This window comes from Schistocerca cancellata, chromosome 1, assembly GCF_023864275.1.
Source record: "Schistocerca cancellata isolate TAMUIC-IGC-003103 chromosome 1, iqSchCanc2.1, whole genome shotgun sequence".
Classification (NCBI taxonomy): Eukaryota; Metazoa; Arthropoda; class Insecta; order Orthoptera; family Acrididae; genus Schistocerca; species Schistocerca cancellata.
In genome coordinates this window covers 512,071,598-512,088,865 of record NC_064626.1, presented here as the reverse complement: position 1 = coordinate 512,088,865, position 17,268 = coordinate 512,071,598, and the positions used below count along the sequence as shown (strand labels likewise).

Below are 17,268 nucleotides of genomic sequence, written 5' to 3'. Positions count from 1 at the left end.
TAAAGTATATAAAAGGTGAAGAAAATCTAATTGCTGATGCTATATCAAGATTGCCAATGGGAGGCGAAGCTGAAAATAACAGTGATTAGTGAGAAAGGGAATTTCCGATTATGTATCTAAAAGGGGTGAAAGATGAGAATGAAATCAGGAAAATTTGTAATGACATCTGTAGATATCAGAATCATGGTTCCAACTGGAAGTTAGTTAAAAGTTATCTGGGTAAGAGAGGATATGAGAAAGTAGAGCAGTATTATAAAGTGAACAAGGGTATATTTTTCAGATGATACAGTGCAGACAGTGATGCTTGGAGATTGTGTTAGCCAGAGCAGTATATTGAAGTATTGATAAAGTATGTACATAAGAGTTTCAGATATTGTAGGACACTGAAATGCTTCCAAAAGATCCAAGAAAATGTGTACTTTTACAACATTTCCAGGAGACTGAGGAAGCAATTATCTACATGTGACAGGTGCCAGAGGGTAAAAGTTAGTAATCAAACCTTCAAAGAATATATACAAAACATCTTGCCAAAAGAACAACTACAACTTGTAGCAGTTGATCTTTATGGATCATTGCCTAAGGCTAAAGGAGGATTTTGTTACTTATTTGTCATGGTGGATCTTTTTTCAATATTCATTAAACTATATCTGTTGAAGAAAGCAACAAGTAAGAACATCATTTTGAAAATTAGAAGAGACTATTTCACAAAGGTAGGAAAACCAAAGAACATACTTTTGGACAATGGGGCACAATTTACTTCTAAACTTTGGAAAACATTTGTTGACGATGAGAACCTAAGCCATATTCTGATATCTGCTTCTCACCTGTCAAGCAATCTGGCTGAACGTTACATGAGAGAAATAGGGATATTATTTAGAACTTATTACAACAAAAATCATGTAAGTTGGATAGAGTATGTAGACAGCTTTGAAGATATACTGAACAGCTTACAACATCCGTCTACTGGGTTCTGCCCATATGAAATAATTTACCACCAGAAATGACCGAATCTGATCAATGAATTAATTGAATTCCCAGCATGTAAGGTTATGAGTCCAAAGAAAAGAGAAGAAATAGTCAAGAAATTAATGGAACAACAAAGGAAATTAAGGAAAAACAAACATGATAAGAAGCTGAAACCTACGAATTTTAAAATCGATGATCGGATCCTGGTGAAAACACATGAAAAATCCAAGGCTACAAGTAATGAACTAAAGAAGTTCTTTGACATATATATTGGTCCATTCAAAATTCAGTCTATGCCACACCCAAATGCATACAGGTTAGTTTATCCAAAGTCTGGAAGGTTATTTGGTTTACGTAACATAACTGAACTGAAACCCCATAAGCAAGTGTCACACACCAAGAAAAAATTAGATAATGTAAAAAGCTCTCAGAAAGACACATCTTTGTCACAAGTGCATGATAAACACAAGGTCTCCAAGCTATGCAGCATTCTATTTTCTTCTTTTCATTTTCGGATGCTACAGCTTTTACTCATCTATAAACCTGTAATGAAGTTATCTTTTACTGTAAATACTATCCATTCTCTGTAGTATAAGTTTTCTATATGTAAAATGACTATTGAGTGAAATTATTTGAGGAATAATTTGAAAATGTAAACTGTGTACTAAATTTGCCTTTCCTACAGTAGTAATTGACCAGTTGTTGTAGTTATACTCTGTAGAGCATGTATTTCATTTTGTGGGTAGTTCTTTGAGAATTACAGGCATGGTCATGATTTTATGAATTTGCTAATAAGATATACAAATGGACAATGTTCACATGTTACTAGATGGACAAGTTGCACTGTGACAAAAGACATTTTGTGAAAAGTTTGTTATTACAAGATGGTGTGATGATGAACAGTCGGCGAGTTCATGTTTGATATCATAAAGAGTTAAATGAGATCCGGGGGTGTCAAATATACTGTATAGTGGAATACACTGATATATTAATCAAAAAGAAAGGATACATATATAATTCATTTTGTTCATTGACTTTAATCTGTATATTGCTAAATCTTTACAGTTTAGAGATGCTTATTTTTGTGTAATTTTGTTTATAAATACGCTAATCGTACAGGACATTATGTGAATGATTTTGACGTATTTATACCTGAGGTGACCTTAATTGAAACCTGCACGAGTACTTTGAGTAATGAGTTCATCCCTGCTCCTACCTAGAGAACCGTATCCAAGATCCTTACCTGACCTGGATGAAAAAATTAAAAACTGTAAAACTAATAGTGGACTGTGCTGTTGCAGCGTAGACACTGCCAAGAAAAGAGGGGTTGCAGACACAAGATGGACAGCGCAAAAGGACTGATGACTGTGAGCTGCCAATTCCTTAAGATGTGCAATGTGAACCAGTGACTGGAGTAACAGCTAAGAAAAGAAAACTTTTTTGATTTTTTGGATTGTGTATATGTATTTAGCAGCCATTCATACAAGTAAACAAGTAATACTTGTAAGAGCGGCTGGGGGGGGGGGGGGTGTTTGTATAGCAATAATACAGCCTTCCCCAAGACTCTAATGAAGGGACTGGTACCACCTTTTTTGTATGCATCCAGGTGGCTGTCCGGCGAGTCAGTGCTTCCTAGGGACTTGATTGTGTGGCTTTATGTATATCATTCTGTCCAGTTTGCTAAAACACTTGATATTCATTGTGAAAGCATGTAGAATGTTCTGGAAGGACGTATATTATCGTGATTGTCCGTGGATTGTTGTCATTAACAAAATTATGTACAGATGTTTAATCAAGAAATTGAAGTGTTAAACATTTGGCAGCAAATATTAAGAGGCTGTGGAAATGTTGGCATAAGTGGCTGGTGCTAATGACCTTAATTGCAGTTGATTGGTGGGTTGACACAGAGAACCTCATTATCTTGAGAAATGGCTCAAAAGTTATTCCCAAGCAATGTATTTTCATTTGTTATCTATTTTTATGTTCTCCTCTGTAATTAATATCCTTTGTAATTACATTTCTAATTAATTCTCCAATTGTTTACATCACACAACTTTCCTATTTTCAGAATTTGAGGCCTTATTTGTAAATTTTACGTATGTAGTTGGATAAAGCACGAGATTTGTACTGTCATTGAGTGTTAGCAACCAAATCCAAACTGCAATTAATTATGTAACTGAAATAATACAAGAGACATTATGGAATTAAAAGTTCAGATCGATTTTAACATTTAAAACTAGTGATGATACTATAAAAATTACATCGATTATATTGTATTTTACACCTTATTTGGCTGTAACATCAGTTTCTTTACGTTTTGTAAATTTTAATTGTGACATCAAAATCGTACAAAATTAACAATGGGTTATTTTGAAATTTATTGCTAAAATTCTATATAAAGTGATGCAGCGAGGCTGCAAGGAGGTCAGTTGTTTAATTGCTGTTTTGTCAGTCAGTCAAATAGATCTGCGAAGTATGTCAGTCAGTGTTTTTGTTAAAGTGACAAGTATGAAGTTCAGTTGTCAATAAATTTTGTGAAGTTGGAAGCTGTTATATTCTTCCACCAAATGAACTCCAGGCAATAGAAAGTTAAGTTAATGGGAACGATCCGAGCAGAACATTATAATGGGACACCTGATATGTCTAGATACTACTCTGACTAGTGACATGTACATAGGCATCCTGCTTTTCCGACTTTCAACACTTCGGCTGGCCACCGGACTCCCCAGACTTGAACATTATTGAGCAATCTGGGATGCTTTGCAACATGCTGTTCAGAAGAGATCTCCACCCCCTCATACTCTTACTGATTTATGGACAGCTCTGCAGGATTAATTCCCTCCAACACTACTTCAGACATTACTTGAGTCCATGCCACATCATGTTGTGGCACTTCTGCATGCTCATGAGGGCCCTACACGATATTAGGCAGGTGTACCAGTTGCTTTAGTTCTTCAGTGTATATCCAATAAAACTTCAATAAAACTTGGCTGAAGTCTCTCATTAACAATATCATGACTGGCCTTACTCTAGCAAATTCTGGTATTATGCCACGGTCCGGACATCTCATTAAAAAACTTACAGAATAAAAGTTTTGCTCTCTCACCACATAGCTTGTTGAAACTTCTTATATGTGAGGCCATCTCCTCCTTATAATGGCATCTGATGTGAAATTTAAAGTTTTCCCAGCAAATTAAATGTTCGAAGAGATTTTGGGATTGCAGCCTGTCATCGTAAAATTCACTCCATGATATTTTGACTGAACACCTGCCAGCCATCCTCATGTGAGCCATTGAAGACTGACGAAGAAGTTCTCTGCTTTGCCCTATGTAGCGTGCTGAGAATATTGTGGTGCATGCACCAGAATCATGGTGACACATGGACCACACCGCCTGGCAGCACCATAAATGCACTTAAAACCCATGTACATTGAGCACATACAGTTTGCCTAAAGAGCTTGCACAGTTAAAGATAGTGTTCAGAGACAATGGATAATCTACCTGGTAAATTAACACGGCATTCTCAGCTAAATCCAAGAACCCTGAAGGGGAAAGATGAGAATGTGCCAACAAAGTCCCTGGCTTTTCTTTCCTTCATTGGAAATATTTCCTTCACAGTAGCAAGAAGTATTGCTTAGCATTTTCAGGTGAAAGTGATTTTCCACCTACCATACAAGATACCCACTGGAATAGTAAAGGGTAATTTGTTATTGCAGCAGGTGGGAATTTACAAAATACCTTGCCAGTGTGTTATGGTCTTTATAGGACAAACAACAGGCACAGTGGAAGAATGCTCACAGAACATTGTACTCACCTTATGTAACCCAGCAAGTTGGCAATTGTGGAACCCTGTTATCTCCAATAGACATTCAACGGAATATGACAAAACATTAATTATGGCTACAGCTATATCTTTTTGGGACTCCTTAAAAGAATCTGTTGAAATATGTACCATGAACGTCTAATGAACCTTGACAGTGGCTACCAGCTGCATAATGTGTGGAATCCTGTTATCCCCAAGATTTGGTCCAGACGAAGATACCAGAATACTCTGATGGCTGCAGTGAGCAGCAGTGCCAATGACAGCTGACCTTTGCAGTGCCATTGGTGAGGCCACTGTCAATGGGCAGTGTGTTCCATCTGTCGCCATGATGTGTTCCATCTGTCGCCATGACTCTGACACATGCATGGCAATATTCTCCCTAGGCGCTATACTGGGCGGAGCTGAGAACATCTCCGTCAGTCTTTGATAGCTCATCTGAAGATGACGGGCAGATGTCCAGTTGAAATATTGAGGAGTGAAGTTAACAATGACCAGCTGCAATCTTGAAATCTCTTTGAACATTTAAGTCACAGGAAACATTTAAAATTCATTACAATCATACAATCACCCTGTATACACACACACTTCGGCCAATGTCTCATCTAGCTTGCAGTCACACATCCTTTGAAACATATACTCGTATTTTGATAATCATTCATTAAAATTGCAGCAGTCTCTTGACAACGAAGAACAAGGTAATAATATGATGTCATCTTTGGAAACACACAGAAATGCGCGTGCTCACACGCACACACACACACACACACACACACACACACACACACACACACACACACATGCTCGCTCACACGCACACACACACACACACACACACACACACACACACACACACATACACACACACACACACACACACAAGCTTCTGTACAGCACAAATCACACCTGGGTACATCCTGTAAAAATGCTTGTGCAATCACACGTGTATTGTCCACAAATTAATTTCAAAAGGGAACCTGGTTTAGATGTTGCAAGCTTGTTCAATCAAAAAGCATCTCCTTTAAAGTTATTACCAAGACACTTATGAGACATGGAGCAAACATAATTTTGCAGGTCCTTACATGAAGCCATACGACTTATCATAATGGATGAACTATAAACATTCCTTGATGTCACATGCATCATACCCACCACATTTGCAGCCATGGTGAAAGCTGTGGCAAAACTTTTTGCCATGGAGGGGGAACTCAGATAACACACCTCAGTTATAAGCCATAGTATTAGCAGATTTTTGTACAATAAATGGTTTCAAACACATCCTCATCCCATTTATAAGTGTATCTACCTCACCCCAACCAACAGCAGCTCTGAAGAGCTAGATTTTCACAGTAGGCGCCAGACGCTGGTACACTGTCTTTGGCCTACAACCTGCAACAGCAACCCCGTAATAACAACAATGTTCCTCTTCAAAGTGGACTCAACAGTTTAATACTACACCTACAAATGCTCCCTGTGGTTGACAGCTAGTACTATAGAGGCCAGAAGCTACTCACCAATAAGGCAGTTGGTGGTGGTGTCACATGCCACCAAAAGCAGCTACTAACATGGTGGCCTGAAGAACCTACACTACCATTACAGGAGTCAATTTCTAGGCATTACCAGCCCTACCCACAACACACTAAAACCTACAATTTCCATCAATGTGGAGACAGTAGGAGTAAGAGCAGAGGCCATGCCAGCGAAGTTACTTAGCCAAGTCTGGAAACTCAAGGTTACAGGACCACTGGTCTCATGCCTGGAGATTTCTAAATTACTTGCATTTACCTCATCACCACTGATCCAGTACACAGTGGAAGACAATTCAGTATGGCACAGTTTTATCTTTCTTAAGTCATACTACTCCAATAGCAGCTTTGGTATTTATGAACACATTCTGCTGATATCACTTCATCTCACCCAGTGTATGCCACAGTCATCTTCCAAATCCAGTGCACTACTAGTGTTATTTCCATATTTTCCATATAACCTGCTTTCTTTATTTAGTTCTATGTAGCTGTTATCAGTATCTTCGTGATAACCACAAGCTTCCTAAGTGACTTTTTGTAATGTTTCCCTAAGTATTCAGTATTCAGTAATATGAATGACAAGCTTATTTTGTCTCTCTGGACTTATCATTGCTGAAAAATGCTTTTCAATAACAGTGCTGATGGATTTAATGATTAAACTAACATCCTCAGCATACTACGTTAAAATTACATTTAAAGAAGACTAAATTTCAACCCCCCCCCCCCCCCCCCCAAAAAAAGGTCACAGTCCTCAAAATTGCATGTAAAGTTTCTCAACTGTGTTATCCAGTTGCTATTTCTGTCTCTTCCAACATATCTTAATCTGTGGCACTTGTCTGGTTCAAGTGCTGAGCCAGTAACTGACCTATACCTGTGACAAATTACAGACACTGCACATGAGAAAATTATATGAAGGTTAACACAAAAGGCACTTTTATTCATAAAACAGAGCGTTGCTACTCCATAAATAAAAATGAGTTGTGTATATTTATTTTTTTCTAAAATCCATTTTTACATTAAACACAAGGCACTTGTTACATTGGTACTTCACATTCAGATTCTCCATATTCATTACTTTGTATATGAAACAAGTTAAAAGAAGGATAATACAAAAGTTATTTTTATTCATAAAACACATCATTAATACTTCATATATAAAAATGAGTTGTATTTATTGATTTTTTTCATAAACCCATTTTTACATTAAAAACAAGATACTTGGTTTGCCCGTAATTCTCCCTACCCAAAAAATTTATAAGATCAAACTTAATAACCTGCTGATTGTGTTAATGTTATAATGTTGTGATCCACTATTAACCTCTTAAACCACAATAAAAACTTAGATAAAAAAATAGTATATTTTCATAAAATCATTATTTTGAAATAACAGTGACTATGACTCCTGTGTGCACAGTCACAACAGTCACTATCTGAACTAAAACATAGATTACATTTTGCAAGGTCAACATGATTTTTAAGGCACATACTCCAAGTTTTGTACTATTAATTCCCTAACAATCAGTCCTGTATAATATTGTATGCTTTATTAAATTTCTCTCTGAAAGTTTCTGCTATTATTCCAAAAGTTTTTATAATTGCACTGTTTTCATCAATATCATCAAAATCCTGCAGACTTGTGTTCACTGCTAACAGAACTAACATAAAATCTCTCAGATAATTGAAATCGTCACCATGTCTCATTAAATTGTCCCTTATGATGGCTTCCTGTATACCATGATTATAGAAGTCCCACGCATAACCGTTAAGACTCTGATTTACTTCAAATAGTGGAACTATTTTTTTATCAGTGAATACCTACAACAAAACAAGACATTAAAATTCAAGAACATAAATAAAAACTGTAGTTCAACATTATTACCAGAGTTACCTGATGCCTTAAATTGGAGATGGTATCTTTTTCGGAATAAAGTCCATTGTCACTATAGCCTGAGAGTGCAATGAAAGCTGAACATATGACCCGTGGTTCATACTCCACCATAAGTTCCTGCAGGAGGTGAGGTAACTCATTTTCTGCTGAAATAATATATTATGATTAAATAAAATTCTTATGTTTTATACATGCAGAAGGAACAAAAACACAAATAATTAAGTGTTACTGTTTACAAATTCACCATAACTGAATTTTAATAGCTGCAATATAAGCATCACTCAACACACAACAGTAAATAGTCAAGCAAAATTATAAGAACTCTCTTAAGAAACTAAAGACTGCAAAACATATTATTTGAAATCCTTTTTTGCAGGAAAACTGTCATGGAAAGTGATATATTTGCACCATATCAAAAGAGAACACTGAGCTGTACATAACAACAAAAGTTTGCACTTGCAGAACACATGCAACTACACTTTGACACAAATATTGGTTATTTTAAATTATAGCTGCTGGTAAACCTTTCAGGATGTGAGGTTGTGATCCAAGAAACTATTCTGTCCCTTATGGACCATGACCTCAAATCCTGAAAGGTTTCTGAGCAGCTATGTAATCCAGTCATGAAAGCCTTCATTCTATTTTAAATTATGTTTACTAGTTGTCAGCTTTCCACGCCCATCCCCAACACTGTTCCTATAGGTAATCATTATCTTCATCATCGTCATCACAACTGTCACCCATCTGCACAGTGATTCTGAAACTTATGAATTTGATACCAACATCCATACCCTTAGGGGAGCTAAGGATATTTAAGCCCTGTGCTAGTTTTTTTCCCAATTAGTAAGTCATATTCATACCAAGTGTGGGTGAAATAGTTCCAGTCATTCCAGAGCATAAGTGTAATTAAAAGAAACAGGAATCAATTTGGAGAAGCAAATTTGGTTGAGCATATCTGTGGGAGTTGGTTTCTCAGTTGACAAGATACCCATACAGAAACCCAAATGAAAATATTCAGAGCATTCTGTGTATATTATGATAATGATGTGAATTAATATTTTGCAAGAATTTATAGTGGGACAAAATACTGTTCCATACTTGACTATAAGATGACCCTGGATATAACATGGCCCCTGTTTTTGAAGAGGCTCCTTGACAGAGTTTTATTTTTACAATATTGTGAGTAATCAAATATACAAAATGTTTTATTGATGTAAAGTATCTTAAGCTCTGCCTAAAAAATATTAACATCAACCTATTGTAAACAGTCATAATGTTTTCTTAGATAGATTATATGATGTTGATACTCAAGTAGTTTTTGCCAAAGGCCGTGGGATATCACAACCTGGTGTTGTTCTGCATCGTAGCATAAGCCTCACCATTTTCATCGTCATCATGTAGCAGCTCATAGTTGCTTTGAATTCAGAGATGCATGAAGTTGAAAATTTCCTCTTTGCCTCCAGTGACTTCATTCAAATAATTGTGTTATGCTGGTGCTTACTGAACAACCTTCATGAATTCTTTCCTGATTTAGTCTCCTGGAAGTTCGGCATGTAGAAATGGTGATCTAATTTGTTATTCTTTATCTGATGCCATTTATGGACATTCACTTTTGTGTCATCAAACTGTCTTCCTGCTGCACAGCTGATGGTAACTACTGCTCTGTGAATACCCATTAACTTAAAATTAATGTCATGTACTCTGCGTGAACCATTTGTGAACTGCAGACTCTTAGATCCACGATGTTCAAAAGGGTAAAAGCTGTGATTTACTTCTATTATCAAGCACTACGACTTACCATTATTACAGCACTAAGCAAAGTGAATCACAACAATACACTACCCCTAGCCTTTCTAGTGCTACCATTTCTGGCTAATGGTATGTTTCATTATTTGTTACCAACCTTAAAAATCAACAGTTCTGCTTTATTGCTGCTGTTGAATATTATGTTTCATTTATTGCACTGCATTTTGCATTCTATGTGAATATATTTACGTCAGGATTAAATTTTCACATGACAAATTTGGGGGAAAAACCATCTTATAGTGAATAAATATGGTGTACACACACACACACACACACACACACACACACACACACACACACACACACACACAAAAACAGTAAACACTGTCAGCTGTCTATATACTGGCAAAGTAGAATCTGCTTAATCCAAACGATAAAGATAAGTAGCATTTGCATCTGTAAATCCAATTTCTCTGATAAATAATGTGAGTGGGTAGCAACTGTCTTTGTAATGAGGTACTCTTTTACTTTCCTTCAGAATATCTGGGAAGTTTCAATTTCCTGTCCAATTCCTAATGGCAACCTATTATAGACTTGTGCAACACAATACAAAACTCCCTTTCAAAACCTATGTGGGAATGCAGAGACTATAAAGAAATTACTTTTGCTTCTTGTATTGTGAATCTGTTGTGACGTTGGTAAATTTGTGCCTGACTGGGGTTTGAACCCATATTTCCTACTTATTATATGTCATCACCTTAGCCATGGGACTACATACACACACTTCCTCTACGCACATCTCCAGGCCTGCCTCTAAGTTTTATTCTGACTAATGTTCCCACCTATGAGATCTGAGTACTACTTCCATAGGTTCTCCGATGGGTTATTTGGAAACACCCCCACTTTAGTATTAAAGACTGTGGAAAACAATGGCTTACCCTGCTACGAGGCTCATAACATTGCATCTTCATTCATTTCATTCCCACTGATCCATCAGTTTCGTTTGTATAATTAATTTCAAATATATATATCCCTCATGGAAGTGTAAGCCTAAATGTTCAGAAATCATAAGTGGAAACATCAAGGCCAATGAACATCAAGTCAGACCTGAAGTCATACTCAGATAGCTTAAATGTTAAGGTGATTGCTTGCAGTACGCAAGAAATTACATTCTGAGTCCAAGTTAGGCATGATTGTCAATTGCCACTACAATTTAACTAAACAGTATATTCATCATATCTGAATAATTAACACTGATATCATTTCATGTTCTTATGTTGTTCTGACTTCGTCCCCATTAATCCATTCACTTCATTTCAGTGCGTTTAATACATTTCTAGTATTGCAGTTGTGCATTGCACATGATTTCACTCTTATTATTAGTCATAAATAACATTAGAGAGTACATGTATTAGCACACAAAATCACTGAAGAGGCATTTGCAAAATGATTGTTTATCAGCTATACATAATATTCTCACTCCACCCTTCAGTAGAATAAATACTTTTTTTGATCTTAGCTATATTATTCCAGAAGATTATGCCATATAATGCTGTTCACAAAGAATCCTAAAAATCTGGTCTGCAGATCAACACAATTAAAGAGATTTCTAAGTGTAAAGCAGATAGAACTGAGTATTTGTGGTCGTCAAGTTATCAACATGCTGGTGCTACCACATTTTATGTCATCTGGATGTCTAGGATCTTCACACATGAAGCCTCATACAGTATGTCCGCAATGGTCTCTAGTTCTGGCACCTGTAAGTCTTTTTCATTTGTTTTGAATGGCATAATATAAGCCTTTGTAAAATTAAAGTTTAAACTGTTTGCTGTGAACCAGTTCTGAGTTGTAAGCTCCTGGCTGTGCCTGGTGTGGATGTGTATGGGTTCTGTGTCATTATGTTTCTGTAATCAGCAAACTTAACAATTTTTTCCAGTGTCTTGGTCACTGGGACTGTGCTGCCTGCTGGTAGCAAAGGGATTGTCTTTGCTGATATCACATGCTATAACAACTGCGCAAAACAGCACCATCTCACTCAGAGGATGCTACGAAGACACACGCTCAAGCAACCTCAAGAGTTCTTGAGCCCTTTCTTGTGATGGGTTTCAGGCAGTTAACAGTGTCATTAATCAAGTGTGTGTGTGTGTGGGGGGGGGGGGGGGGGGGGGTGCGAATGGGAGAGAAGTTGTAGACAAGGAAAAAACCACACCAAGCAACATGAAATGAGTTTAATACCATACCATTCTGGGCTTTCTAGTACAATTTTAGGGTCCACATAACTTAAAGCATTGGAACAATTGCAGAAAATGCTGACAGAGTAATTTTTCTTGCTCAGTTTGACCACATTTGAATTTATGAAGTAGTACCGTAGAGAAACTTTATGGAAGCTAACTGTCACAAAGGCAGTTGAACATTTTATTACAAACTACTTCCTCAATTTTTTATAAGATTCCATGGAGGAGATGGGTCGATATTTAAAGTCACTTTCCTGTGTTAAATTTTATAAATGGATATCACATAACTCACTTCATTCTTTCAGGAAATAGGCCTTGGCTCATTGCCTGATTGCAATTGATGCAGTGACATAATGATTTTTGTGATGCTTTTCGCAGTTTATTTAGCAAAACTGATGTCTGGTTCTGAAGTATGCAATGTCTGTCCAGTTCAGTTTAATGGATATGATTCTATGGTGCATTTTTATCCCTGTATCTTCAGTTAATATTGGCAAGAATTCTTTGTATTCATAGGCCAGTAATTTGATCTTTAAGATTATCTGTCTCACTGCCACTGTCATCAGGCAGTTGAATATCATTTACTATACAAGTAACTTTGTTTAATGCCTAATAATGCTTCAAATTGACTTTGCTTTGTTCTTGGAATTTTGTGTTCTGTGTGTATATAGAGCATGGTTTTGATTTTATGACAGAGTGAAGAATCATGGAACATTGTTTTTCCCCCATCAGTCTCCTGACTAGTTTTAATGTGGCTCAACATCATTCTCCTTGACCAACGTCTTCACCACAGAGGAGCACTTACAATTATTCACTGGATATTTTCCAATCTCTGTATTACCCTACAGTTTATTCCTCTACAACTCCATCCAGCAGCATTGCTGGGTGTCTCAAATATATACTATTAACCTGTCCTTTCTTCTAGTCAGCATTTTCTACATACTCATTTCCTCATCAATTTCCAGGATCTGATCTTTTCAGCATCCCCCTATAGCACAACACCTCAAATGCTTCAATTCTCTTCTCGTCTAGTCTTCCCACAGGTCATGATTAGTTTACATACAATGCTGTGCTAGAGAACTACATTCTTAAAAATTTCTTTCTTCAGTTAATACATACATTAGGTACAAGCCAACTTGTTTTAGTGAGAAATCTCCTCATTGTCCATGCTCTGCTTATGTCCTCGTTGTGTTGTCTGTCAGGCACAATTCAATGTATGTAACACTAAAACTGGGAACCACGTGGTAATTTTATTAGTATCCTTGTTTCTACTCCTCCTCATTACTTTCATTTTACCTTAGTTTCACACTTGATCTGCTCTGTGACCATTAGACTGTTCATTTCACTCAAAAGGTACTGCAATTTTTGTTTAAAAGTGAGGATAGCAATGTCATCAGTGAATCTTCTCATTGATAGCCTTTCACCCTGAACTCATCCCACTAATAAATTACTCTTTTATTTACATCACTGCTAATTCAGTGTAAGGGTTGAACAGTATGGTAGAAAGACTGAGTCCCTGACTTCTGACCTTTCTAATCCTAATTCCATTCTTATTGTTCCCTCTTGATTCTTGTATATCACTCGTCCTTTTTTTTTTTTTCCCCTATAGAGTGTATATGAGGGTTGTACCAAACGTAAGGTTCCCAATGAGCTACAGCCTCGAGGGAAGGTGCTAGGCTAAATCTGACAACAGTGGCATGTGCAGTGGTTCCCCCACTCTCAAGCCCGCCCATTCATGATTCGCTACATTGTTCAGTGTCGGCTCGGCAGCCTTCAAAGACTGAAGTGTTGATCACTGCTCCTGCCAAGTGCAAGATTCAAGCAGTAATACGGTTTCTCCATGCAAGGAAGTTACTGCCCATGAAGAGTCATCAGCAACTAACTGAGGTTTATGGTGAAGAGTGCACATTCATTCAGTACATCTGCAATTGGTGCAGGGCTTTTGCTGAGGGTCGCATGGAAGTTCACAATGAAGAACAGAGTGGAAGACCGCTGGTATCGGATGTGATTGTCCAGAAGATCAACAGTGAGCTGTTCAAAAATCGGAGGGTCACTGTCCATGAACTTGCTGAATGCATTCCTGAAGCTTCCCATGGCACAATTGAACAAATAACAGAAACATTTGGTTATCGCAAAATGTATGCTCGTTGGGTCTCCTGGGTGCTGAGTGATGGACACAACAAGCAACGCCTTGACTGTGCTCGCAGGTTTCTTCAAAAGTGTGAAGGGGGAGGCAACAAAAAGAAGTAGTTGGACTCTATCATCACAAGAGATGAAACATGAGTGTTTCGTTACACCCCTGAAACAAAACAACAGTCTCGTCAGTGGTGTCACTCCGGTTCACCGCCACAAAAAAAATTCAAACAAATGCAGTCAGGAGGAAAGGTTATAGCGATTGTGTTTTGGGATCAGAAGCGGGTATTCCTCATCGATTTTATGCACCCTGGAACGGCAATAAACACAGACAGGTATTGTGAAACATTGACCAAACTCCAGCGAGCTATCTAGAATCACCAGAGGGGACGATTGACAGAGGGAGTAGTGCTTCTTCACAACAATGCTTGACCCCATGTCGCTCGTCAAACACAGGAGCTTTTGAAGAAATCTGGGTGGACTGTTATGCCCCATCCCCTGTACAGCCCGGACTTAGCCCCCAGCGATTATCACCTCCTCCCCAAGCTAAAGGAACACTTAGGAGGCAAACGCTTCAAGAGCGACTATAAAGTCCGAGCAGAGGTCACACCCTTTCTCAACGGATTGGCAGGAGACTTCTTCGACTTAGGAATACAAAAGCTTGAGCCTAGACTTCAAATGTGTGTCAAAAAATGGAGACTATGTTGAAAAATAGACGATGTATAAATTAATAACAATAAAAAATGTTTTCTATTTGTATATAGGAACCTTACTTTTGGTACAACCCTCATATATTTTTCTGAGAATTTGGAACATCTGGCACCCTTTTATGATCTCTTAACACTTTTTCTAGGGCAACATCCAATACAGGTATCTTGATTCCTCGTATACTCTGCAAACCACTGTGATGTGCATGCAGAAAATATATCTCATTGTACTGGTTATTAGGGCTTTTTTCTGCTCCACTCATATAAGGAGCTTGGGAAGTAAATTCCTAGATTCATCACTTAAAGCTGGTTCTTCAGACTTAGTAAGTAGGTTTTCTCATGACAGCTTAGATTTTTCTTCATGAGTTTGCTAGTTCAGTTCTTTCAACATCTCTGTGACACACTCCTGCAGGTAAAACAAACCTGTGACCATGTGTACTACCCTTCACTGTCTGTGTTCAATATTGCCTGTTAGTCCTATTTGGTATGTGTTGCACACACTTGAGCAATATTCTGTGATGGGTTGCACAAATGATTTGCAACCAATGCTTTTTGTAAACTGTGTACAATTCAACCAATATACTGAAGTCTGCCACCTGCTATATCTATGACTGAACCTATATGATCATTCAACTTCATATCCCAACAAAGTGTTACATCCAGGTATTTAGATGAGTTGACCAATTCCAACTGTGACTCCTTGGTATTATTGTCATAGGATACTATGGTTTTATGTTTTCTGAAGTGCACACTTTTACATTTCTGAACTTTTAAAGCAAGATGCCAATCTTTGCACCACTTTGAAGAAGATCTGACTCAATATTTGTGCACCTTCTTTTGGGCAGTATTTCATTATAGATAAATGTGTCATGTCCAAAAGTCTATGTTACAATTAATATTGTTTGCAAGTCATTAATATACAACATGTACAGCAAGGGTCCCAATACTCCTTCCTGGGGCACATCTAAAGTTATTTACACGTCTGTTGGAGACCCTCCTTGCAAGATAACTTGCTGCATCTTCTCTATAAAAAAACTGCTGAAGCCAGTGACAAAATTTGCTGGATACCGTATATGGCTGCACTTTTGATAAGTGTAGATGTGGGACTGAGTCAAATGATTTTTGGAAATCAAGAAATACTGCACTTACTGGAATGCCTCAATCGATGGTTTTCAGGATGGTATGAGAGAGAGGTGCAAGTTGGGTTTCACTTTGAAATCTATGGAGGACGTCACTCTATTCAAGATATCACCTTATGTTTGACCTCAGGATATGTTCTAAGATTCTACAACAAATAAATGCCAAGAATACTGGACAGTAGTTTTTGTGGATCATTTCTGCTACACTTCTTGTAGACAGATCTGCACTTTCTACCAGAATCTGGACACAGTTTTTTTGTTGGAGGGATCTATGGTAGCAGATACAGGGTGAGGCAAATAAAAGTGGCCTGGATGAATGGATACGACTGGGTGTGAATGTATGCATATAACCACAACCTGTGACATGTACACCATTTGTACATCTGCCATGTGATCCACATAGGTTCAGAGTGCAGTGCAGGCCGTGTCAGTGTGAGTGGTGAAGTACAAAGAAGCTGATGGTATTCATAGTGGAACAGCAGGTGTTCGTTGTGGAAAGTTACATGACAACAAAGTTGAGCAAATGGTGTGGTCAATTGTTTGCTGAGAAATTTAATGGTTCAAAGTGCCAGCAAACAATGCCATGAAGACCGAGGGACGTGGCGTAGTGGTTAGCACACTGGACTCGCATTCGGGAGGACGACGGTTCAATCCCGTGTCTGGCCATCCTGATTTAGGTTTTCCGTGATTTCCCTAAATCACTCCAGGCAAATGCCAGGATGGTTCCTTTGAAAGGGCATGGCCAACTTCATTCCCTGTCCTTCCCTAATCCATTGAGACCAATGACCTAGCTGTTTGGTCTCTTCCCCCAGACAACTCAACCAACCCAATGCCATGAAGGCTTAGTCCAAAAATGGTGCCAGACAGGATCTGTTTTGAAAAATTCTGAGAACATTCTGAAACATGCCCACACACCAGAAAATGTGCCATGAGATGAATGGTAGTCACATTCAACATCTGCTATAGTCAGGTTAGTACTTCCTCTGCTGTGTTTTTCTTTGTACCCTGGAACTCTGTTCTCTGGGCCACTAATAGGGTATAGAATATGACAGGGATTTCAGTGGGCCCTGGGGTTATGTTCTATTTAAATGGTTTCAGTTGTATCTCAATGTA

At 37.9% G+C, this 17,268-nt stretch overlaps 1 protein-coding gene across 2 annotated transcripts in view; it reads right to left on the bottom strand.

Moving 5' to 3' along the window:
- Positions 1-7,296: 7,296 nt before the first annotated feature.
- LOC126178284 (probable ATP-dependent RNA helicase DDX60) overlaps positions 7,297-17,268 on the bottom strand; it is a 267,391-nt gene continuing 257,419 nt past the window's right edge. The window contains exons 7-8 of one of the 2 annotated variants that reach the window (XM_049924519.1): positions 8,200-8,345; positions 7,297-8,126 (exon numbers count right to left, since the gene is read on the bottom strand). In XM_049924519.1, coding sequence (XP_049780476.1) covers positions 7,830-8,126; positions 8,200-8,345 — 443 coding nt within the window. In that variant the 3' untranslated portion in view covers positions 7,297-7,829. The remainder of the gene's footprint in view (positions 8,127-8,199; positions 8,346-17,268) is intronic. The other variant, XM_049924520.1, reaches the window with a different exon arrangement.